Source organism: Indicator indicator, chromosome 10 (genome assembly GCF_027791375.1).
Source record: "Indicator indicator isolate 239-I01 chromosome 10, UM_Iind_1.1, whole genome shotgun sequence".
NCBI classification, from domain to species: Eukaryota; Metazoa; Chordata; class Aves; order Piciformes; family Indicatoridae; genus Indicator; species Indicator indicator.
This window is the reverse complement of record NC_072019.1, coordinates 17,291,628-17,314,971: the sequence shown is the minus strand read 5'-3', so window position 1 is coordinate 17,314,971 and position 23,344 is coordinate 17,291,628. Positions and strand designations below refer to the sequence as shown.

General features: G+C 51.9%; 1 protein-coding gene across 1 annotated transcript; it reads left to right on the top strand.

The window, feature by feature from the left end:
* The first annotated feature begins 124 nt into the window (after positions 1 to 124).
* SEC16B (SEC16 homolog B, endoplasmic reticulum export factor) lies at positions 125 to 21,326 on the top strand. The gene is made up of 26 exons (XM_054384529.1): positions 125 to 384; positions 720 to 731; positions 2,261 to 2,367; positions 2,950 to 3,055; positions 3,178 to 3,292; positions 4,032 to 4,182; positions 4,454 to 4,608; positions 5,231 to 5,292; positions 7,388 to 7,523; positions 8,078 to 8,305; positions 8,886 to 8,983; positions 9,685 to 9,766; positions 9,884 to 10,001; positions 10,514 to 10,625; positions 10,857 to 10,962; positions 11,928 to 12,068; positions 14,915 to 15,028; positions 15,749 to 15,821; positions 17,930 to 18,181; positions 18,739 to 18,809; positions 19,158 to 19,295; positions 19,480 to 19,587; positions 20,434 to 20,515; positions 20,627 to 20,721; positions 20,836 to 20,904; positions 21,258 to 21,326. Exons 1-26 carry the CDS (start codon positions 125 to 127, stop codon positions 21,324 to 21,326), a joined length of 3,060 nt encoding a protein of 1,019 aa, XP_054240504.1.
* The last annotated feature ends 2,018 nt before the right edge of the window (positions 21,327 to 23,344 follow it).

The following is a 23,344-nucleotide window of genomic DNA, read 5'->3' as shown; positions in this document are numbered from 1 at the left end:
AGTTTGAGGAGGGTGACAAGCTGCTGATCAACTGTGCTGTGACTTATCTCATTGCTTGCAGACCACTAAAACAACCTTCCCCTCCCACCCCAAAAGTGGAGAGGACCTCACTGGAAAGATTGTGATGGAGCCCTGGGCCCCTGCCCAGCCACCGCAACCGTGGGAGAGGCAGGCAGCCCGTGGGGCATGGGGAGAGGCCTCGTATGGTCCCCCACCCCAGACTAGGAGGCAGCTGATCCGTGCAGGGCACCCACCTCGGCCTGGCTCCTGGGATGGGAGCCACCTCCCCAGCCACCAGCCCTGGGAAGAGGGCCACCACACCCGAAGGGACATGCACAATCAGGCTTCCCGGGCCAGCTACCACGAGAGCACCTACTCCAACAGGTGAGAGATGCCCAACTTGTGATGCTTGTGCTGAGCCCCCTCCTTGTAAACCTTCTGAAAAGAATATTTGACCAGAAGCCCAAAGAGTGGTGGTGAATGGAGTTAACTCCAGATGGCCGTTGGTTGATGTTCCCCAGGGACCTTTACTGGGGCTAGTTCTCTTTAATGTCTTTATCAATGATCTGGATGAGGGGATCGAGGTCACCTGTAGTAAGTTTGCAGATGACACCAAGTTAGGTGGGAGTGTTGATCTGCTTGAACGTAGGGAGGCTCTGCAAAGAGACCTGGACAGGCAAAATCAATGGGCTGAGGCCAATGGGATGAGGTTCAGCGAGGCCAGGTGCCAAGTCCTGCACCTGGGTCACAACAACCCCATGCAATGCTCCAGGCTTGGGAAAGCATGGCTGGAAAAGTGCCTGGTGGAAAAGGACCTGGGTATGTTGGTCAACAGCCAGCTGAACACAAGCTAGTGTGTGCAAAGGTGGCCAGCCAACAGCATCTTGGTCTGTATCAGTGTGTGTGGCTAGCAGGAACAGGGAAGTGATTGTCCCTCTGTACTAAGCATTGGTGAGGTCACACCTCAAACACTGGGTTCGGTTTTGGGCCCCTCAGTACAAGAAGGACATGGAGGTGCTAGAGTGGGTCCAGAGAAGAGCAACAAAGCTGATAAATAGACTAGAGCACAAGTCTTGTGAGGAGTGGCTGAGGGAACTGGCATTGTTCAGTCTAGAGAAGAGGAGCCTGAGGGAGGGAGACCTTCTTGCTCTCTACAACTCCTTGAAAGGAGTGAGGTGGGGGTTGGTCTCTTCTCCCAAGTAGCAAGCAATAGGACAAAAGAAAATGGCCTCAAGTTGCACTATAGGAGGTTTAAGTTGATCATTAGGAACAATTTCTTCCCTGAAAGGGTTGTCAAGCCCTGGAAGAGGCTGCCCAGGGCAGTGGTGGAGTCCCCATCCCTGAAGGAATTGATGTGTAGATGTGGTGCTGACAGGCATGGTTTAGTGGTGACCTGGCAGTTTTGTGTTAAGAGCCGAGATCGATAATATTAAAGGTCTCTTCCAACCAAAATGACTCTATGGTTCTCTGCTCTCATGGGCTTGCAACACAAGTACTGTCCTCATCATGGTGTGGGCAAAGTGATGACCGCCACTTGCTGCAGACTCAGAGGCAGTGTGTGATTAGCTGATGTCCAGCTATTACAACAGCCACAGAATTATTCTATAGTTAAGGCTACGTAGCAGGTGCAGCTCTGATTTCTTCTTACAGCTGTGACTTCTGTGGCTGCTGTTATACAGGTGACTTCTTGGTCCCGAGGCACAATTTTCATGAGGGTTTGATTAAATGCATTTCTATTTCACTAGGTGCAAGGTGAACAATAAAAATTTAACTGCAATATAGGAGCAAAAAGAGAGCTTGCAAGCTCAGCTGCTGAAACAGCGGAGGGTGGAAGGATAAATTGCGGGCTAGAGGATGCTCTCAGCGCTGAGAGCTTGGAGTGATTCATCAAATTCGGGTTGATTTGCCTGAGTTATTGCCCTTGTTGGCTTCTGCTGAGGTTGTGGAGAAAGTGCTTTTGGGGGACCTTTTGGGCGAAAGCTGATCTCCATGAGAAGTCCACACCATCAACCTGAAACTGGACATCACCTGAAACTGCAGTGCAGAGTTTTCTCTTAGCTGGGGGTAGGAAAGTATCTAAACCTTTTGTTGTTCTTCCCAGATGTGATGCCAGATCAGTTTCCAACCCTGCCACTGAGCAGGGCACCTGGGCAGGAGACCTGGCTTTATGTCCATCACTCTTTCCCACCCAGGGCATGAATCTAACCCTTGATGTGGGCCCATTTCTTTCTCTGATTGAGTATTCTGTGTTGTGTTTCAGGCAAGGATATGAGGATGTCCACTGGCAGTATCCAGCAGCCAGTTATGGGGATAACTACGTCTACCAAAGCCACCAGTGGCAGCCAGTGGTCTGGCGGGATGACAGAGGTATGGGCTTATCTTTTGGGTCTGGGGGTGGAGGCAACTTGCCTGCAGGGGAGAAAAAAATGCTTTCTCCACAATGGATTATTCTCCCAGGGCTATCTCCTCTCAAGGGCTTTCTATCTCCAGGGTTTACTCCTGCCTATAGACCTGGGCTGCTGGTGCTTTTCTGCCTGTATAGCACAGCCTTCAGTTTGCATTTGGGAGACATAAACAGGAACTCAGTGTAACCAAAGGAATGTTTGACCTTGGCCTCCATGGCTAAAAACTTGTGTTATTCCCAGCCCCAGGCTGAACTGATGGTGCTGTATGCTCAAAGGTGCCCAAGGTCTTGTTTCTGTTCTTTCTGGAGGACCTGGGCCAAAGAAAAGGGAAGGGTGGAAAGAAGGAAGAATGTCAAGAAGGAAGGATGTCAGTGGTGTGTTGGCAAACTTGTACAGAGCTTTATCATGCCTCCAACGTGTTGGGCTAATTTGGAAGCAAATGGGGTGTGCATGGTAAATTGCCTGACTCATTGCTTTTCTTCTGCAACTTCATTATAGCTTGTTCCTCTGGAGGAGCAACACTAAATCTTGATTGTCTCTCTAGACCCAAGACAGGGAGAGCATTACGGCAAGAGTGCCAGTTATCGAGACCAGCACTACTACAGGGGTTTCCACCCCAGTCTGGTCTCCAACACCCCAGGGCAAGACAGGTAAGGGTGAGGGGTCTGGGGTCCATCACCTGATGGAGCCATTTGCTGCAAAATTAGCAAGTCTGTGGCTAGTCCACAAAATCTCCACCCTTCAGGATATCTCCTTGCACTCTGTTCTGCAGGACACAGAGCTCTGACTCCCACAAGGAGAGATACATCTCAGCTGGCCGGTCTGAGCGGCCTAGGGGAGAAACCCTCAGCCAGGATTCAGGGGAAGCCAGTGGCCAGCCTCAAGAGGTAACTCTGAGATGGGCAGAGGTGCAGGACAAAAGGCTTAGGGATCTCCCAGAGGTTTTGGGGAGCAATCCCTGTGTTTCTCTTCCAACTGAGGAGAAAAGGGCTACTTTGCTCTGTTGCTCTGTGTTTAACAGTCTCTGGGGATGATTATAGTGGGTTATTAATATTTATGAACTCTTCATCTCCTGGGCTGTTGTCTTCCCAGGCATGGGGCTCTATACTGCTTCTGCATAAGGCCAAGAGCAGGACAGAAATGCAGGCTTGGTAGGATGTTCTCCTGCACCCTCCCTAGGTAGCCAAAAGCTGTGTCCACCAAAGTCTGTGGTTTCAGCTCTGTCCACCAAAGTCTGCTCCATCACAGTTGTGTCCTGATCACTGTTTTGTCAAAGAGCAAATTAAAATATCAAATCAAAGCTGCTCTGATGGTTTGGCTCCTAGGCAGGGCTAGTTTGGGAGTCCCAAGCTGATGGTGTTGAGGAGGCCATGTCGAGTCTAGGATAGCTGTTGGGTTAGACTGGTGGCTGATGTCAAATTACTTTAAAAGCCAGTGAGGTATCATCAGGGGCATGTGACATGATGAATTTCAGATGCTGAAGAAAGTCAGCTGCTCAGCTGCGCTCTGCTGTTGCTGCTTGACACTTCCACAGAGCAGCAGAGCCTGCCCCACCACCCTGGGAGCAGAAAAGCAGCACTGTCCCTAGTTTCTCAGCCAGGTTTGTGTTTTGTCCCTTCTTCACAGTCCTCGGGCCAGCCCAGTCTGCTCCTGCAGTACCACAGTCCTCGGGCCAGCCCAGTCAGCTCCAGCAGCTATGAGCTCAGCCAGTACATCCATGATGGCTCTGACCACTATGACCCCACACTTTCAGGGACCTGGAGCCCAGCACAAGCAGGTGAGGTGTGATGGGGCCCTCACTCCTCTGACAAGGAAATAAATGGATGGTGTTAGGAGATTTGCTGTCTCTCAGCTTGGACCTGGTCCTGCTTTGGTAGGTGCAGGAGCTGGCATGCCTTCTGCTTTAGGGGACAGTTCTTGCAGGAGGGTGGGGGTCAGTGGAGGGTTGCTTAAGCTGGAGGTCCAGGTTGGGACCTGGCTGTGTCCTCCATAGTGGGTGTGGTATGGGGTCGGTCAAGGGACTCACAGTGGCTTGTGTGTCATTGCAGGGGGGCCTTTGGTGTCTCCCCCGATCCCAGTGGTACCCAAGTTCTCACAGCCACACGTGGCGGTGTGCTTTGGAGCTGGAGGCCAGCTGGTGCTGGTGTGTCCTCACCACCCTGTCGAGGGGCAGCCAGCCTACGTCGAGCTACACAGCCTGGAGGTACGCCACAGCCCAGCTCCCCTGACCGCCCACAGTCCCCCTGCTGGAGTGACTCTGTTTATCCTCAGGGATGCAAACACAGTTTGGCATCCAAACAGCTTCCTTTGCCTTTTCTCCCTTGCTGCTACTTCATCTTCAGCATACATGAAGATGGTCTAGAGTCTACATCATGCCAGCCCATTCCTGGGCATTGCTTTCACGCTTTGGGCTCTGCATCCTCCTCCTTCAGCTCCATAACCCATGTCATCTGGGACCTGCTCACAGTCATCTCTTTCATTGGAGCCAGATGTGGTCTATATCTCTCTGAAGGAGATTCTACTCACCTTTGTGAGGTGCTCCAAAACAAAGTATCCATCCCCTGAGTCTACCATGATGTTTCAGTCTCTTTTTTTTTACCTCCCAAAGGAGGCAGATGCCATCTCAACAGGCATTTTTTTCCTGGACTGAGTTTTGGGGCCCACGTGATGGTTTAGAGTCTATGATCTGTGGTTGTCTAAAGACAGCACTGAGAATGGGTTGACCAGCACTGTTGAACCCTTGGCCAAGGGTCTGACTTTCAGCAAGGCAGTTGGGGCTGGCCTGATTGCTGGAGTCCAGCTGCTGAATTTGCTCTTTTTTGTAGGTAATCCTTCATGACACAAAGGAGCTGGAGGAGCTGCAGGCATTCCCAGGACCCCTGGCCAGGTAAGCTGCACTGAGAGGTCCAGGAGCGGTGTCCTGGCTGTGCTAGCCTGGGAGCACCTCTCCTTTGGGAGGAGACATGAGTTCCAGGCAGACTTTAGGATTCCTATAGCTCTGAAATATCTGCAAAGCCCAAGTCTAGGTTCAGATTAGGAGCCCAGCCCCTTCTCTGTGGTGTGGGTCAGTTTGGATTGTGGGAGATGGTTTTTGGAATATTGATAGGATGTGGGTTTAGTGTGGTTTGTATGTCTGACCTTATTTTGTTCTCATGTCCCAGCAAATGTATTTTTGGGAGATCTCTTTGGAAGTCAAGAGCCCAGTGTCAACCTGTGGTTTAGCTTTTCCTAAGGTTTTGTCCCCCGAGACTGTTGAGCAGGGCAAGGTCAGACCCAGAATGCACCTTCATCCAGTGTGAGCCTGGGGATGAATCATGGCATATTGCATCAGCTTGGCTCCCTATCATACTGGTTACACCAGCATGTCTTCTGGTCACTAAAGTGGGCAGAGACGAGGAGTGTGCAGAAGAAGGAAAACCACTTACTGGGCGAAAGAGTTGAAGATGCCCAGAAGCTCCTTCTTCTCTACTCTGCTGAGATACCACCTGGAGTGGTGTGTCCAACTCTGGTGCCACCAGCTGTGTCCAACTCTGGTGCCACCAGCACAAGAAGGACATGGAACTGTTAGAGTGGGACCAGAGGACAGCAAAGAAGATGATCAGGAGATTGGAATACCTCTACTATGAGAACAGGCTGAGAGAGTTGGGGTTGTTCAGCCTGGAGAAGAGAAGGCTCCAGCAAGACCTTGGAGTAGCCTTCTAGTATTTAAAAGGGGCCACAGGAGTTGTGGAGCCTCCAGCCCTGGAAGTGTTCAAAGCCAGGTTGGCTGGGGCTGCAAGGAGGTGTCCCTGCCCATGGCAGGGGAGTTGGAACTCGATGCTCTTTAAGGTCCCTTCCAACCCAAACTATTCTGTAATTCTGTGAAGGTGGGTAGAAGACCTGGAGTTACTTGTGCTGAAGGGGATTTAGGGAACATCTTTGTGACACAAAAATGATTAGGGGAGTGGAACATCTCCCTTATGAGGAGTGACTGAGGTAGCTGGGTCTCTTTACCTTGGAGAAGAGGAGATTGAGGGGTGACCTCATTAATGTTTATAAATATGTAGAGCATGAGCGCTGAGAGGATGGAGTTAGGCACTGCTTGGTGATGCCCAATGACAGGATGAGTGGTGATGGGTGGAAGTTGAGGCATAGGAAGTTCCATGGAAACATGAATAAAAAAATTTCACTGTAAGGGTGATGGAACACCGGAACAGGCTGCCCAGGGAGGTTGTGGAGTCTCCCTCTCTGGAGATATTCAAAACCTGCCTGGATGTGTTCCTGAGTGATCTGGCATAGATGACCCTGCTCTGGCAGGAGGTTTGGACTGGATGATCTTTCGAGGTCCCTTCCAGCCCCTAACATTCTGTGCATCTGTGCTATGTAGGTGTGATTGAGCCAGGATCAGCATCTCCCTCCCTGAGCCCTCTTCCCTGGCTGAGTTTGTCTCTCAGCTGCCTTTTCTCTTCAACTGTCTAATTTTTAACTGTTCTGCCTGGTTTGCACATAGCTGTAAGGCTTCTGCTCCTGTTTCAGACCAGAAGGCTTTGTGTGGTCACAAGAGTGTCTTTCTCCCCAAGCTGTGCCTGTTAATCAAAGACACTGCCTGTGTGCCTGCTCCTACAGCCTCGGATATCCACTGCTGTAACTGCAGCACAGCTAAGCAAAAATGAGCTGCTTTGCAGGTGAAGGGATGAAAGGATTATGAGGAGGGCAGAGAGAGGGTTTGAGATGCCATCGGCATGCCTGAAACAGAAATCTGCAAAGAGTCATGAATAATGATCAAATTGAAGCATTTTTGAGCTTGTTGGTGCCAGAGTGGTATATGATTGTTGATATTTCTTTGTCTCTCACTTAGAATCTTTGGCATCTTTGATGAGGCACTGGAACAGGTCCCTTCAAACCCAAATGGTTCTATAAATCTATGATCCCTATCAGAGAATCTGGGTGTACTGAATGATTTGCCTTTGGGGTTCTTTTGATGCTTTTCTTTGCTGCTGTAGGGAAGATTTGCACAAGGTGGATGTGATGACGTTTTGCCAGCAGAAGATAGCCATGAGCTGTGATCTCTCAACACAGAAAGGCAGAGATTCAGCTCTTCTCTGGAAACTCCTGCTCCTCCTCTGCCGGCAGAATGGGGTAGGTGTCCCACGGAAGGTGCTGACCTGTTTGATCTTAGAAGTGAGGTCAGTTGTATGTCCCTTATGTGCTTGATCCAGTTGATGGTTTTAGGGGCAGTGCCTTAAAAGCAACCTATTCCCATGGCATCATCAATCATTTGGGACTGCCTGGATGTTTGGAGCAACCCCTTCTCCTGGATTGTTTGTCATCCTTGTGAGATACCACAGCCCAATATCATAGCAGCTCTGAATGGCTGTGTGACCACTTCCACTGAGGAGACATCATTTTTGCTTAAAAGGGGATTATTCCATTAACCCAATAAAACCCACCCAGTCTAATCTGTGGCTACTTGTTGGAAGCAGATCTTGGAATAAGATCAGAGTGAGTGCTGTGAAGGTCTTACTAGTTGTGTCAGATTCTTTGCTCTTCAAAACTTTGTGTTGGTGGCCAAGGCTGGTCTCACTTGGAAGAAATGCTAGAACAAAGAGTAAGGGTGTCGAACTGGAAGTGCCATCAGCCTTCCTTCATGGGGCAACCTCCATGGGTCTTGCTCTTTGCCTTCCCTTTTGCAGTCCATGGTGGGCTCAGACACAGCTGAGCTGTTGATGCAAGACTGCAGGCGTGAGAAGTACAAGAGGCAAAGCCCTGCAGCAAACCTGGTTGGCCTGACAGATGACGAGTTGATGTCGCGTCAGCCAGGGACATTGGACCTCATCACAGGGGAGGTCCCTCCGGTCGTGGAAACGCAGGAACAGATCGTAGAGAAATTCACCAAACTCCTCTACTATGGCAGGAAGAAAGTAAGTGGTGAGCAGGATCCAGGACACAAGGTGGAGTTTTGTTCTTGGCCTCCCTGACCTCTTCAGGTGTTAAAAGGAAGGATGGTCACAGGATGCCTTTTGGTTGTGGGATCAACCCATCAAGCTCTTGGTACAAGAGGACTTATGGCTGTGATTTCCCACTACTGGGAGCTGGGATGGGGCCCTGAAGGAAAACAAGATGCAGAGGATTTTACCAGCACTATGGGTTTAGTTGCAACTATGTGCTTTGAGACCAAAGGTATAGAGAGAAAGGAAGGCTGAATGCAGAGAAGCTTGGTGGCCAGTCTGGGATCCTACACTGGTGGCATTGAAAGCAGCACAGACCTGGAATTCCAGGAAAGACAATATCGTTATTGTAGGTCCCTCTTCTTGTCATGACACAAGATAGAAAAATAAAGAGGCTTTGAACATGGAAGAGTTTTTTGGAGGATATTAATTAAAGCCAGAGCAGTTACTGGGGCTCTTTGCTGAGATGGGTGAGCAGAGGGTCCCCTGGCAGTGGAGGTCAGGGAAAAAAAGAGTTAGTGCAAATGTTTTTTCTGCTCCACTTTGACTGCAGGATGCTCTGGTCTGGGCTATGAGAAACCATCTGTGGGGCCATGCCCTCTTCCTCTCCAGCAAGATGGATCCTCGGACCTACAGCTGGGTGCTCACTGGGTAAGCTGGAGAAGCTAAAGCAAGGTGTGGTGCTCTGTGGCTGGCTTTGTCAAGCCTGTTATCTCTTTGGGTGCCCTCAGTCCCAGTGCTCTGAAAGAAACCAGCATTGATTTCATCTGGATCCTTTCAGAGAGGACAAAGGGCCACTTGGATGGGCATGTGACTGAGGGACATGAGTCCTTCAGTCTTCCCAAAGGGAGAAACCAAGTGGGGACTGGAAAGCAAGGGGAAAGAAAGACATTTTTTGGATATGTGGGGTGGATTTATTCTGAGGTGGATTTATTCTGGCTTTGCCCCTGCTGCCCTTGCAAATGCATTTATTGGGACAAGGGGAGCAGAGCCACCTTCACAGTGATCCAGCATGATCTGAGCTGTTCATCCCATTTGTATGAACTTTTTCTGGGTGGAATTGACATGCTTGGTCTGGATTGGGTTGACCTCTTCAGGGCAAGTTAAGCAGAAGTTTTATGTCTCATGTAATCTGAATCCCTTTCAGGAAGTTTTATCCAGCATTGTGCTGGAGACTTGCCTGCTCTGGAAGTAATGCAGATTGTCAGCCTGGTGGGCTGATGATCCTTTCTGCCTTCTCCAGGAAGCCCCTGAGGACATGGCTTTCCTGGGGTATTTGGGATATGTCCTTGGAGGTGAATGAGGCTTTAGAGTCCCAGCACAGTAGGTCTGTCTCTACTGTCTCCTCACAGGTTCACCAGCACGCTGGCCACCAATGACCCACTGCAGACCCTCTTCCAGCTCATGTCAGGAAGGATGCCTCAGGCAGCACTGGTCCGTAAGCAAGAGGCTGCCCCTGGCACCTGTACCTCTGTGCTGTCATCTGCCTGTGACACCCGCCTTGTGGTGATCATCTTTTCTCACCTTCACTCCCCTCTTGTCTCCATCCAGTGCTGTGGGGATGCCACATGGGGAGACTGGAGGCCCCACCTGGCTGTGATGTTGTCCAACAAGGCTGGAGACATGGAGCTGAACAACCGGGCCATTGTCACCATGGGAGACACTTTGGGTGAGCCAGGGCCATTGTGAGCAGCTATGTTCCTGCTGTCTTCTGCTAGTGGGTGGACACCTGCAGTGTCACCATACATGTCCACACTGTCATGGATGTATGCTGGTGCCAAGATAGGAAGTGCGTGCATGTGTGGTGGCAAGGATGAGGCATTGATGGATCCTGCTGCATGTCCTCCTGGCAGCTGAGTCAGGCTCAGGACTTGCTCCCATGGTGAGGACTTGGGGATTTCATACCAACAATGGCATCCTGCAAAGCAAGAGGACCATGCTCAGGCTCCCCTGGTCCTACCACTGAACTGATTTCCCCTCCTAGGTACAAAAACAGTCAGAGAAAACAGATGAAAAACATGAAAAAGGGAGAAGGGATCAGGGTCTAGATGGACAGGGAAGAAAAGTGGGCTAATTGATTGGGGTTCTCCAAACTGATTTGGGGCCTCCAAAACAATGCTGACCACACGGTGACCTCTCTCTCAGGACTAAGTGTTTGTTATCTTTTTTCCTCCCACCCAGCTGGCAAGGGAGCAGTTGAAGCAGCTCATTTCTGCTACCTGATGGCAGATATTCCTTTTGGTTACTTTGGGTCGAAGGCAGACCGCATGGCTCTGCTGGGCAGCAGCCACCGGTGAGTGAGCCCAAGAAATGGTGCTCATGCCAGAGTGATGTGTTCCACCTTCTCCCCATCCCTGGGATCTCACTTTTATGCAAACCCAATTCCCATTTGTGGGATTTCACTGCTTTGCGCTGGGCCTCTCCAGCTGCAGGCTGGCACGGCAGTGGAGCTGTGAATCTGTGTGTGGGGCTGTCTGTGGAGAGCTCTGCTCCTGCCTGCTGAACCTGCTCCTCTTCTCTACAGACAGAGCTTTGCCCAGTTTGCCAGGACAGAGGCCATCCAGCGGACGGAGATCTTTGAGTACGTTCAGCAGCTGCGACAGCCCAAATCCTTCCTGCTCCCCTTCCAGGTAGCGGAGATGCACAAGCACGTGCCCCAGAACATGCCTCCATCACCCCAAATCCAGGGATTCAGGCTGCTCTCCAAGGCTTGTCCTCTTGCTGGGCTTTGGGAGTGGTAGGGAGGCTGCACAGGCCAACCCCTCCATGACAGGGGTTTGGGCAGATTTTGGGGTATGGTGTGTTTGATCAGAGCTTGCTCACATCTGGTTGCCTTCCAGCTTTCTGGGTTTTCATATTGCAGATAAGCAGATGGCACTTGGTGCTGCAGGGATCACAGAAATATTTTGGTTGGAAAAGACTTTTAAGATAATTGAGTCCAACCATTCTCTAACTCTACCAAGTCTGGTGCTAAATCTTGTCCCTCAGCACCACATCTCTGTGTCTTTTAAACACCTCCATGGACAGGGAGCCTGTTCCAGTGGCTGAGAACCCTTTCAGTGAAGATGTTTCTTCTAATGTCCAACCTAAACCTCCCCTGCTGCAACTTGAGGCCATTTCCTCTTGTCCTGTCACTTATCAGGGAGAAGAGAGTGTTAATACCCCCACCTGGGTTCACCTCCTTCCATGGAGTTGTAGAGAGCAAGAAGGCCTCCCCTCAACCTCCTCTTCTCTGGACTGAACAACCTCAGTCCCTCAGCCACCCCTCACAAGACCTGTTCTCCAGACCCTTCACCATCTCTGTTGCCCTTCTCTGGACCTGCTCCAGCTCCTCAAAATCTTTCTTGTAGTGTGCACCCCAAGACTGAACCCAGACTTGAGTGGATCAGTGAAAATGGGGGGCTGGTGTGCTCTCCATATCACCTGTCTGCTGGCTCCAGGCTGGTGATGCCAGATAGCCCCATGGGTGGGTGGGGTGATGAGATCCATGATCCAGGGTGCTCTGAAACCCACTGAGATGATGTGCTGTGGCAGAGGGAACCCACAAGGCATGACCACCTCCTCGCTCACCTTGCTCTGTTTCCCCTCTCCTGAGGTGTACAAACTCCTCTACGCCTCTCGCTTGGCTGACCACGGTCTCCCAGCCCAGGCCCTGCAATACTGTGAGCAGATTGCCACTGTGCTTCTGGGCCAGGACCTGGCCAGCCACCCTGTCCTGGCCCAGCAAGTGATGAAGGTGAGTCTCATATTCCCCTGCATCCTTGCCAGGGTGTGATACCCATTTGGGACCCAGTACAGTGAGAAGCATCCTCAGGGTTTCCCATGGTTGGTGGTGCTTGGCAGCTCTGAGCAGCTCCCCAGGGCTTGCTGCCTGGTGTGTGCTCTGCACAGCAAAGCCAGCATCTCCACGGGGTCTGTAATATCCCACAGATTTAAGGTAGGAAACAAAGGAATTGTGGTGGCTGCTGAGTAGGAGCAGAGTTATTTGAAAGCAAAGGATGTTTTTGATTTCTGGAGAGGCTTTTTGAACTTCTAAATGGCACAGACATAAGAAGCTGAAGTTTGAGTGCTTGACATTTCCCCTCCAGCACATCAGCCCATGATTCCATTTACCTGCCAGAGGCTCTTCTGGGGTGACAGTGAACAGCAGTGTGTCCCAGCTTGTATTACTGAGTTCATGAGCAGGGTTCCAGGGCAGGGAGGGGTGAAGCAAAGTGTCCCAGGTCCCCTGAGCAGTTTGGGCTTTCAGGACAGCAGGTCTACCCACCTTGTGCACATCACCAGAGCAGTGCTGAGGCTGCTCAAAGCCTTCCTCCTTTGTGAAGGGGGCAGAAATTTCAGTGTTGTGGGATGAGGAGCAGGAAGATGCCAGTCTGCAGTCAATACTGCAGAAATTGCCCAAAACTTGGTTTGTGCAGCCTCCCTCCCTGTTGTCAAAGCCTATTTACTGTCTAACAGCCTCTCAGATCTGCTGTTCTGCTGGGGATAATGCTTCTCCTGGGAGAAAACACTTTCATCTGAAAAACTAGTGCATTCGTAGACACTCTTGTCTTTGATGTTTTAGACTGGGTTACAAATTATGATACACATTAGTGTTTGATTAAGACTTCCCCTCTTTTGAAGCTGGGGAGATACACAACCAGGTGCTGGTTCATTAATATTGGATCAAAGTGCACCATTAGCTTTTGGATTAAACATTCCCCCCATTTAGGAGTAATCATGCTCATAATTTCCTCCTTCCTGCCATTGATTTAGGATGATCACATGTGTGTCTGCAAAGAGATGGGACAATGGGGCTGCAGGTAGTGCGAGTTCCTGGCTGGGTGCTGGCTTACTCCACCCTCTGTGTCCAGTCTCTGTCCCAAGCTGGTCTCCAGCTGAGTGAGTCATGTAACCTTCTGGAACTGGGAAGTGTGTTCTGGACTTTGTTTCCAAAAACTTTGGAATACAGAGTAATGTCCCATGGGGACTGTTGTGGGAGAGATAGCTGTGACCTGTGTACCTATGGAGGGTGGCTGAGCTCCAAAGGGACCTTTGGATGGATTTTGATGACCCTTGATGCAGCAGCCTCAAAACAAAGTGTAAAAGACAAATGAGCACAAAGGAGTTGTGAGGGAAGCCTGATAAATCCTCAAGAAGTGGATCGATACCAGTAAGAGAAAATTCAGTAAAGACTCTGAAGAACAGTGCTTTGAGTGTCATCTCTGTCTTAAAACTGGACCCTTATCTAAGTAATTTCTTCAGACTGGGGTTTAGCTCAGCAGGGAACCCTCCATCTCATCCCAGAGTGGTTGGATAGGTGGCCCCAGAAGCTCCTCTTGCTCTGCCACAAGTATTTGGAGCCCCATTGAGATGGCTGCAGCTGGGGTTGCATGGACCCCACTCTTGCAGGAGAAATTAAACACTCAGCAGCAATACTGCAGAGAGGGACCTGGGGGAGACAGTGGAGCATGGAAAAATATATCAGTCAACAACAGGATAACAGGATGCTGGTGGGGAAAGAAAAAAGCTAGAAAAGCACCAATGTTATAATGTTATTCCAGGCTGTGAGAGCAAGAGCGACATGTGTGAGACAAGGAGGTGATAAATCCCCCCATGCTCAGGTCTCAGGGGGCTTGGCTGTGCCCTGTTCACGATGCTGCACTCAGAGATGGGGCCAAATTGGAGTAAGTGCAGCAGGGAAGGTTGCAGAGTGATAAGAGATTGAGGGGAAAATGACCTCTGAAGAAGGCCTTGGGGTTATTTTTTCCAGGCGAGATATGCTGTGGGCAGGGGGGGTGTGATAACAACCCTTAGGCACACAGGAGGTGCCTGGCTGTCCCTGCAGCTTCCACAGGAGCAGGAACCAAGAAGCTTAATTTGCAGCAGGGAAGATTTCACTTAGATATTGAGAAAAAACTCTTTTGCTCTCAGGACACTAAACATCAGCACAGGCCTAGGAGGTTGTAAAATTTTCTCCTTGGAGATATGTAAGTACAAATCAGACAGAAACAGGCTGGTGTGGGCACACCACAGGATTTTCTTGAGTGCTGGCAGATAGATCAGGTCACCTCAGAAGGTCCCTCCCAGCCCTGCGTTTCTGTGTTTTTCTGTGTAGTTATTAGTGATGGTAACACTTGTTGCAAAGCCAGGTGAACCCTTAGCTCAAACCCTACCAGCTCCCATCCATCCTCACAGGGTAGGTAAGGGTAAGCTGAGCTGCTGCCAGGGCTCCTGGTGGGATGTCCTGCAAACCTGCCAGTGCCCCGCTCTGGCTGTCAAGTGGGATTACAGGTGCTTGTTTTCCTTGGAGGTGGGTTACCTGCCTGTTTCACTGACATTGTACTTCAACAGCTCTGTGGAGATGGCTGAGATAGCCCTGCCAGGAGGCTCTCTGCAGGCCACAGGATGGACCAGCACCTCCCTGTAGTAGCACAGGAGAGGGAATAAATTTTGCACAAGAGCCTGGGGTTGCTTTTACTCTCATGTTATGAAGAAGTGCAGTTCTGGTGCTATCTTCCCCTGGGCCTGTGTGCAATTGCTGCGAGGGCCCCTGCAGAGCAGAGATGTGTGACAAGCCCTGTTGCTCTCCTGGCTCCACAGCTATCCGAGCGGCTGAAGCTCTCCGACCCTCTGCTCCTGGAGATGCCAGAGCAGGACCAGACCCTGGAGCCTGACTGGCTGTTACAGCTCCGTGCCTTCTGCCAGGAGTGGGAGGTAAGGAAGAGCAGGGATGCTGGGGAGCAGCTGGTCTGTGTGTGCTTTGTCTGCAGCAGCATCTTCCTCCTCTGCCCTGAATCTGAGGGGATGGGTATGGAGAGTCCAAGGCTGTTGTTCCCAAAGTGATTTTCTCCTTAACTTGTGAGCTCAGAGTTGTGGTCACTGTAGCGAGACCAGCAGCTTCAGCAGGAGCAGAGGGATTGCAGTGCCTGAAGGTGTGAGCAGTGGGAGGTGCAGAGCTTCATGCAGGGCAAAAAGCTCATTGTCTTGGCTCAAGGAACGCAGTCGGGCTGGTGGTTGAGTGGTGATCTCTTCTTACAGTGAGGATGTTTCAGAAGACACTGGTGGGGCATCGCTTTGCAGGTGTGTGCTTTTGGGTTGATTAACGGTGGTCTGGTCCTTGAATTAATGCTCTTTGCTCAGGTTTCATGCCTGCTTTTGGTTTTGTGCCCTTTTCTGTCTCCAGTTCCTCCTCCTGCCTGCTCTCAGTGGGACAGTGGTGCTGCAGCCCCCTTCACTTGCTAGGAAAGAGCTGTGACCATGCTGGTATGGGTCTCACCTATAACTGGGGCTCCTACAGCCCAAGGTGGGTCATGAGCCTCAGACCCACCAGCACCATGCTTTCTTTTACATTAGCTTCCTTGTTTCCTTAGTCTTTGCCCTGTGCCATCCCATGGTCCGTCTGGTTTATCACAATTTCCCTCTGACTCCTTGCAGGTAGAAGATGACCTTTCTCAGAAGGAAGCACCTGCTCAGCTAGAGCTCTCCTGGACTGCTACATCAACAGCAGGTAAAGAAAATGAAGTGGCAGGTTGCAGTCACCACAGTGGACTATTCTGCATGTGGAATTGTGCTGTCAAGGGCTTGGGGGCAGCTCCCTGCTCCTTACATGCCCCCAGAGCTCAACATTTTTCTGCTTCCTGGATGCACCCCCTTGCTGTGAAGCTGCTGGGGATGGGCTACAAACGAAGGGATTGATGCTCATGCCCTCCATACGAAGTCTAAGTAATTGGCCCTAATTACTGCAGCTTCAGAAGTCCCTGTGGGTATTGTGGGAGGAAAAGTGGGGGGTGAGTGGCTGGGCAGAACACGTGCCTCTTGGCTGAACCTCTAGGGAGATGGTCCTGTTCTCAGGCAGTCCTCTGGGAATGCAAATTGGAGCTGAACTAAGGGGATTTCACACTTGCAGAGCAAAAGATTCAGGAAAGAGCTCCTCTCTCTGCATGCTGAGCTGCAGCATGCCTGCTGGTGAAGCCCCAGTGTTTCCCCTTCTCTGCTTTCTCTTTTATCCCTTTGCTTTGCCTTGGTGACCTCAAGTCCCCTCCAGCAACAGTTCACCCAGAGGATCAAGAGACATCAAGGATGGCTGTCAAGGGTAGGGTTGGAGAGCTTTCTTTTCCTAGCTGGGCAGCAGCACATCCATTGGTATGTCCTATCAAGAAGTCAGGGGCTGGTGACCCATCAGTGTTGCTTCACAACCACCTCCATCAGCAGGATGCTCTGGCAAAGGGCCACTGCTCCTCGCTGCTGCTCAGGTCTAGCTTTGTGCTGGGAACACCAGCACTGATGGGTGGAGAATGAAGACAGGATAAAACATGACAAATTCCTCCAAGCCATTTCTTCTTTGGCTGCTGCCAAACTCATCTTCAAGAGCTCCCCAGGGCAGTAAAAGGGTCATCAGTCCTGATTGTCTTCTGCTGCTATCAGGGCTGGGGGCAGTGATCATCCTTCCTGGTAAAAAGTCACAAGTACGATGGGGTAGTTTCTCCAAGCGGCCAGATCTGCTCCATGTGGTCTTCACAGATTGTTTTACCAATGCTTGGCCCTTCTGTTGATTGAGAAGGCCATCCAGAGTCACCATCTGAGGGACCTGCAATCGGAGGAAGCTGGCAGGATGCTGAAGTCATCCATCTTAGAAAGTCAAAGCTCAAATCACAGTGCCAAGCTGGGGTGCACATGGTCACAGCAACCTCCCTCTCCATCCTTACAGTTTGGGCTGTCCATCCTGACTTTTCCTGGGTTAGCTTGCTGGGCAGTGTAGAGTCGAGCATCCATCTTCCTGTGGACCTCAAGCACCTTCAGGTTGTGTAGAAGCAGCTCATGGGTGCAAAGCCAACCCTGAGCGGGTTGGAGGTGATGCCAGCAGGTGAAGGACCTCCAAGAGGTACCCTAGTCTGTTCCCATGCTCAGACCCACAGGATCTGGGTCCTGTCTGGCTGTGTCTCATGATGACAGAAGAGAAACTTCCCAGGGCCCAGCACGTTTCTGGCTCGAGACTGCAGAGCTGGAACAAGCAGGACATGCACCTGGGAGGAAGAGCAATGTGCTGCCTACACTGTGTCTAACATCTGACAGAGCAACTTGTGTATGTATTAAATAAAACAGAGCCCACTTGCTCAGCCTGCCTTTCAAACCAAAAAAACCAACCCCAGGTTTCTTGCCTGAAGCAAGAAACTCATCTGTGGGTGCTCCTGTTGTGGCTTCTCAGTTACTTTTTTTTTTTTTTTTTTTCTTGCTGCTCAGGGTGTGCAGCAGGAGCAGAATAAAAGGCTAAAGGCCCCTGGCTCTTCTGAGCTGCTGTGTGTTGCTCATGTTTGGTCTCTTGGCTTCTATTGTATCCCCCTTCTGATATTGTCTGCAACCAGAGGCACATTCCCAGGAGATTTTCTCTCCTGTCTTTCACAGCCCACCCTCCTGGAAGCCTCTGGAAGGTCCCTGCTGCTGCATAGTGCCCTACCTCCTCCCTCATCCATATGTGGTCCCTGGGGTGCCTCCTCACCCCCCCAACTCCTGCTGATGTATAATGGAAAAGGGAAGAATTCTGTGCAACCAACACCCTGATGAAAACATAAACACCAGAATAAACTCCTGAGGTGTGGGTTGGTTGTTCTTTTGCAGATGAAGAGCCTGGCCAAGAGCTTCCACAGACTGAAGACTACCAGTATGACCAGTGGTATGAGCCCATGCCACTCCAGGGACCCAGCTCCCATCAGGATGTGTCTCTCCGGCACCCAGCACTCACTCAGGTGACAGCATCACCACTGCTTGGTGTAGAGCAAGAGCTGCAGCCCTCAACACCTGGCCCAGGGACGGCCACCCCTCCAGGAGGTGTTTTTGTTGAGCCCTGTCCACAGGTGGTGCCACCAGCAGGTAAGAGCTCCAGCCTTGTTCCCCTGTAAAAGTGCCTGTCCCCAGGTAGCAGTAGCAGTGGGATTGGGTGTGCCTTGGGAGAGTGACCCCCTATGGAACATGTGTCGCTTCAAACACTGCTCCCTGCCAGTGCTGCCTTCAGCCAGTGTGGTTCTTCCCTCCAACCTTGTCCAGATGTGGAGCCATGCCTGCCCTGATGCCATGCATGCAAACTAAGTCTACCACTGCCAGCTACCCTAGGCAGGTGGGTCTTCACAAGCCAAAAGCAGCAAGGGAGGAGGGATTGTTTGCAGTGTTGCTACTTCCATGCTGGATGGAGAAAACAGCTTCATGTCCAGCAGCACAAGGCAGGTTTTGGAGATGCATCAGTGCAGCCTTGTGACTCCCTCCCTGATGCTGGTATGGACAGCGACCACAACGGTCTTCTGCATCTCTTGGAGGCACGTCCTAGCCACGTGGCCTTGCTTTGGAGTGGGATGATAAAAGCACTGAGAATACCTCTGACAGACATGGCAGTCAGGCCAAACCCTGATTTTGTCCTTCCCTCTGCTCTACAGGAGAAGCGGCAGAGTCCTGGGGTGTGCCATCATCCTCTGGGGGTGTGCAGCCTCCCCTCCCAACAGAGCAGGTGAGTCAGTGGGGTCAGGGACACCACCTCATGAGAGTCTCAGGGGCATTTGGAACTTGCTGGCTCATTCTTCCATGGAACCCACCAATCATGGAGCCAGCCATCCCTTCGGGCACCTGACAGGTTAGGGGAACCCCCTCCACTCTCCTTCCTCTGGGACTATGGGCTGCCCACTGCACCACCCCTGTGGGTGCTATCCCTCCCCACCTGCTATATACAGCACCCAGGGTGCGTCCCTGGGGATGCTGCCTGTTAAGCTTGGCATGGAGGAATTCTGAGGATGCTCTAAACATGCTTGGGAATCATGCTCTGGGAACACCACATGGCAGCTCCAATCTCTGATGCCAGGAGGAGTTAAAGGCAAGGGCTCGGACCATGTCAGAGAGCTCCACTGTCTCCTTGGACAGCCGGCCATCCTCAGAGAGTGCAGCTGAAGACACTGCCGAAGAGTCGGCAGCAGCAGAGGAGAAGCCAGATGAGGATAAGGTGAGCATGCAAGAGCTGACCCGAAGCCTCGTGCTCCAAGCTTGCCTGACCCTGATGTCCACTGTGCCTGCCCTGACCTGGGCAAAGTGGTGTCTGCTCCTGGCTAGTGAGAGGCATCTGTGTGGCTGCAGCATCCTGCCATTTCCACCTATTTCCACTGATGGTGACAACCTTCATTCCCCAGAGCTCTGGATTCAGGTGGTTTGGCTGGTTTCGTTCGAAGCCCTCCAAGGAAACCTCTCCCAAAGCCACACCTGAGACAGCTCCAGACTCCTCCACTTCAGCACAACAGGTAGGGTACAAAAGGCTGACTTAACCCAGGGTAACAGTCGTAGGGACAGATGACACATCCCCCTCTTCACCCACTAGTTCTCCTTCTGTCCTTGTGCAGGTGGCTGTGCTATGCCATTGCACAGCTGTCCATGGCCATAGCTGCTCTGTATGGGGACAGAGTGACCACAGGCACCGTTTTAGCTTGGAAGTGAATCCTTGATTAATAATAATTGTAAATCTATAAAGCCTCTTTGATCCAGGAGGTCCTCAGAGCACTCTGCAGGAATTTCTTGCCCTCCACTGGAGTGGAAAACAGCAGCTGGAGCAGCACTGCTTGGGCAGGTTTTAGGAGCTGAAGGGAAGAAAACCCTTTTTAATTGGAAGCACAGCATAGAGTGGAAAGCAGTCATGTGTGGTCATCCCAGTCCTGGCCAGGTCCTCAGGGTGTCACATCCCTGACTACAGGCCCACGGTGGGCTTGGAGGAAGATGAGGAGCTAGATCCTCCCCTGGAAGATTCCTACTACAGTCCCAGAGCAGGAGGTCTGGGGATATTCTTCCAAAACTAGCAGATGAGGAGGAACAAAGGGGAACGCAAAGACCCTGGTAACCTTTTACACTGTACACAGGCTTGGTGTCCATCCTCTTGCCCAATGTTGAGCACACCAGGTGGTTTAACTTTGTGACAGGGGTTGCTTGCCCTGACCCTAAGGCGCCTCCTTAGCTCAGCTGCCTGCAGCTCTTGGGGTACCTCTCCAGCAGGATGGGTGCAGAGCAGTATCCCAAAAGTGTGGTGTGATATCTGGTGCAGAGTTCTGCTTACCATGTGAGGAACTTCTGTTCTAAATGAATGGATATGATTTCAGGAATGGATGTCGCCAGCCCCGCCTGATGCCCCTCCCACCGCTGCAACCAGCCTTTTGGCTCCTCTTCCCCCCAGAAACCTCGGTAAATGCTGCATGTCCTCTCACTCCTCTCCCATCTGCCTTTCAGAGGCCGTTTCTGTTAATTTAAAGGTTTTGGGGTTTTGTGATTTTTCTTTTTGGTTGTATGCCCCAGGAGGAATGGAAGGTGAAAATACCTTTGCTGCTAACCCAGTGCCCACTGAGGTGAGAGACTCTTGGGAAGTCGATGGTGGGGAGTCAGGAAGGCAGGTGAGGAGAGAAGTATATTGATGAGTGATGGGGGGGGTCCAGGACACCCCTCTGCTTGGATTGGCACTGAAATCGGGGGCTGGCTGTTAAGTTTCTCTCCCTTCGTTTTTCCAGACCAGCTTCCACAGACCTCCACCACCAGTGGGGACAATCCCCCTCTTCAACCCTGTCCAGTTCTCTCAGGTGAGAGCATCCTCCTGTGGGGTGCTGCTGGATAGAATGGGCAGAGGTGGATTCTGGCTTTTGGAGGGGTGTGTGGTGCCCTACTTTTGGAAGAGGTGGGGAGATGGCTCCTGGCTTTTGGAGCTGAGGGGTAGCTCTTGGCTTTTGGGGTGATGCCAATCTGCTGCAGGCAAGGGAGAGCTAGGGGATACCAGCCCTGTGCTTAGGAGTATGGTATTGTTAAGAAAATAGTTTGGGATCAGGACAATGATGAGGGGATGTGATGAAGGTGGGAACTGGAAGATGACACATCCTGACTACAGCAAGGCTCCATTTTAGGCTATGAGCTTCACACTGCATCTTTGCTTTTCCAGCTTACTGCCACTGCTCGACCCACCCAACCCAAGAGGCTTTCCCAGCGGCGCTACCCCAATGCCTTGTGAACAGTACAACCAGGGAAGGGGCAGAAATCAACAATGTTTTTTTTAACTAAAACGGTGTTTGTGATTATTTTGAAGGGGGAGGTAGAGGACACAAGGAGGTGGCAGAGGTTGGGCCCCGCATTACGGTTGCTAATGCCAACACCTCTGCCACCAGATTGTGGGCATGAAAATGTTGTCCGGGGGAGAGTAGTCTGAATTGGGTTGTAGAGCAGTGCCCCACCTCACCCATTGGACTCAGCGATCGCCGGCCGTGAGTCTGTCTCAAAGCACCGCGGGGCTACGAGCATCCACCGGGGTTTCGAGGGGGCGGAGTTACCCAAACCCCATACGCAACCAGCTCGGCTTCTCCTGCCCAGGACCGGCCCAAATTCGCGGCGCCCCCCCTTGCTGGTGGCTCACCCGCCCGATCGCAGGCGGAGCTCTGCTAGAGCTGCAGGCGGCCCTTCCCTCAGACCTTCCCCGAGGCGGGGTTTAGGGGTGACGAATGCACCCAGTGGATGGCCTCGGCAGTGAGCTTCCCCCGGACGCAATAGGAGTCGCTTCCGCTCTTATATATCGGCTTGTCATTTTCTCTACTCTAGGATAGGGTGAGTCGCCGGTGAAACCCAGCGTGCATTGTGCTGCATGCTAATTTAGATCCGCCCCCTGGCCGGGGTTTGTCCGTTTATGGCTGTCCCGGGTGGAACCTAAAGCCGACTCGGAGTTGGGCACCGCCTTTGCCTGGGGGGGGGTTGTGGGAACGGTCTGCTCCTGACCGGCTGTGGGGCTGAAACCTGGCCGTGACGCGTTGTGAGACCAAGAGCAGCTTGTGACAAGTTGTGGATTGGGGCTCACCCACCCCTGATGCGGTGTGGGGCCAAAACCTTCTTGTGGTAGGCCATGAGGCTGAAGCCCACTTGTGACAGCCTGTGGGGTGAAACTTAAACGATGTGAGGTGGGGAGGCGTGGGGGGGGGGGGGGTGGGCTTCACTTGTGACAAGCTGAGATTGGAGCCCACTCATGACAGGCCATGGGGCTGAAACCTACAAGCTGTGAGGCTGGAGCCCACTTGTGATGTGCTATGGGGCTCTGACCCACCTGTGACAGACTGTGGGATCAGGGCCCCCTTGTAACAGGGGGCAGGGCTAAGGCCCCTTTAAGCCTGGCTGTATGGCTGTGGCTCACTTGTGCCAGGCTGAGGGGGCTAGGACCCACTTATGGCAGACTCTTGCCCACATGTGGCAGGCTGTGTGCCTGAGGCCCTCTTGTGATGTACAGCTGTGCTCTGGGGGAGGTGCAGTGAGGGCTGAGGTGGTGGGTAAGCCTGCAGCCCCTTGGTGGGAGCATGCTGGGCTGGGCTGAGGGCTGCTGGGGAAGCCTGGGGCCTGGCTGAGCAGGGTGCCCAGGGCTGCACAGACCTGTAGAGGAGCACCTAGGGAGCCCTTATCCGTCGTTGTTGCTGTCCCAAGAGCACAAGGCCAGACACAGCTGGTGGACAGGAAGGACCTATGGGCTTGATGGTGCAGGGGAATGCAGGTGCCTTTAATACACCTCCAGAATCAAGAGCTGCTTTAGCCTTGGGATTGCTTTGTTTTTCAGGCTGGGCAGACACTGCAAACAAGTGCTCTGAGCACATAGCATGGCTAACTGGGCTCTCCTTGTTTCTAAGAATGAGTGTGCTGGGTTTGGCTTGGAGGGCTGCATGGCTGGAAGTGACTAGCTGAGCCTCAGATGCTGTGCAGGATGAACCTGGCTGCAGCACACAATTCCAGCAGACTTCAGGGAACGGGACTCCTTGTCCTGGAATACTTCTTTCTTTCTCAGTGTAAGTGCTTCCCAGACTGTGCTGGGGCTGGGGCCTCCCTCCTAGGTGTTCTCACAGCTCTGGTACTGTAGTCCTGAGCCCATAAATCTTCCTGTCCCTCCCTATCAACTACAGGATGGTTTGGGGAGCAGTGCTCATAGGGTAACCCTTTGTGAGGTCAGTGTGATGCTTCCCTGGCTCTATAAGGGCTCTTAAGGCCTGTCCTGCTTTTCTG

Coding starts and splice junctions, on each gene's coding strand:
- SEC16B (XM_054384529.1), top strand. CDS start 125: ATGGAGCCCTGGGCCCCTGCCCAGCCACCGCAACCGTGGGAGAGGCAG. Junction 3,056..3,177: donor AACACCCCAGGGCAAGACAG/GTAAGGGTGAGG, acceptor TCTGTTCTGCAG/GACACAGAGCTCTGACTCCC. Junction 20,516..20,626: donor TCTTCCCCCCAGAAACCTCG/GTAAATGCTGCA, acceptor TGTATGCCCCAG/GAGGAATGGAAGGTGAAAAT.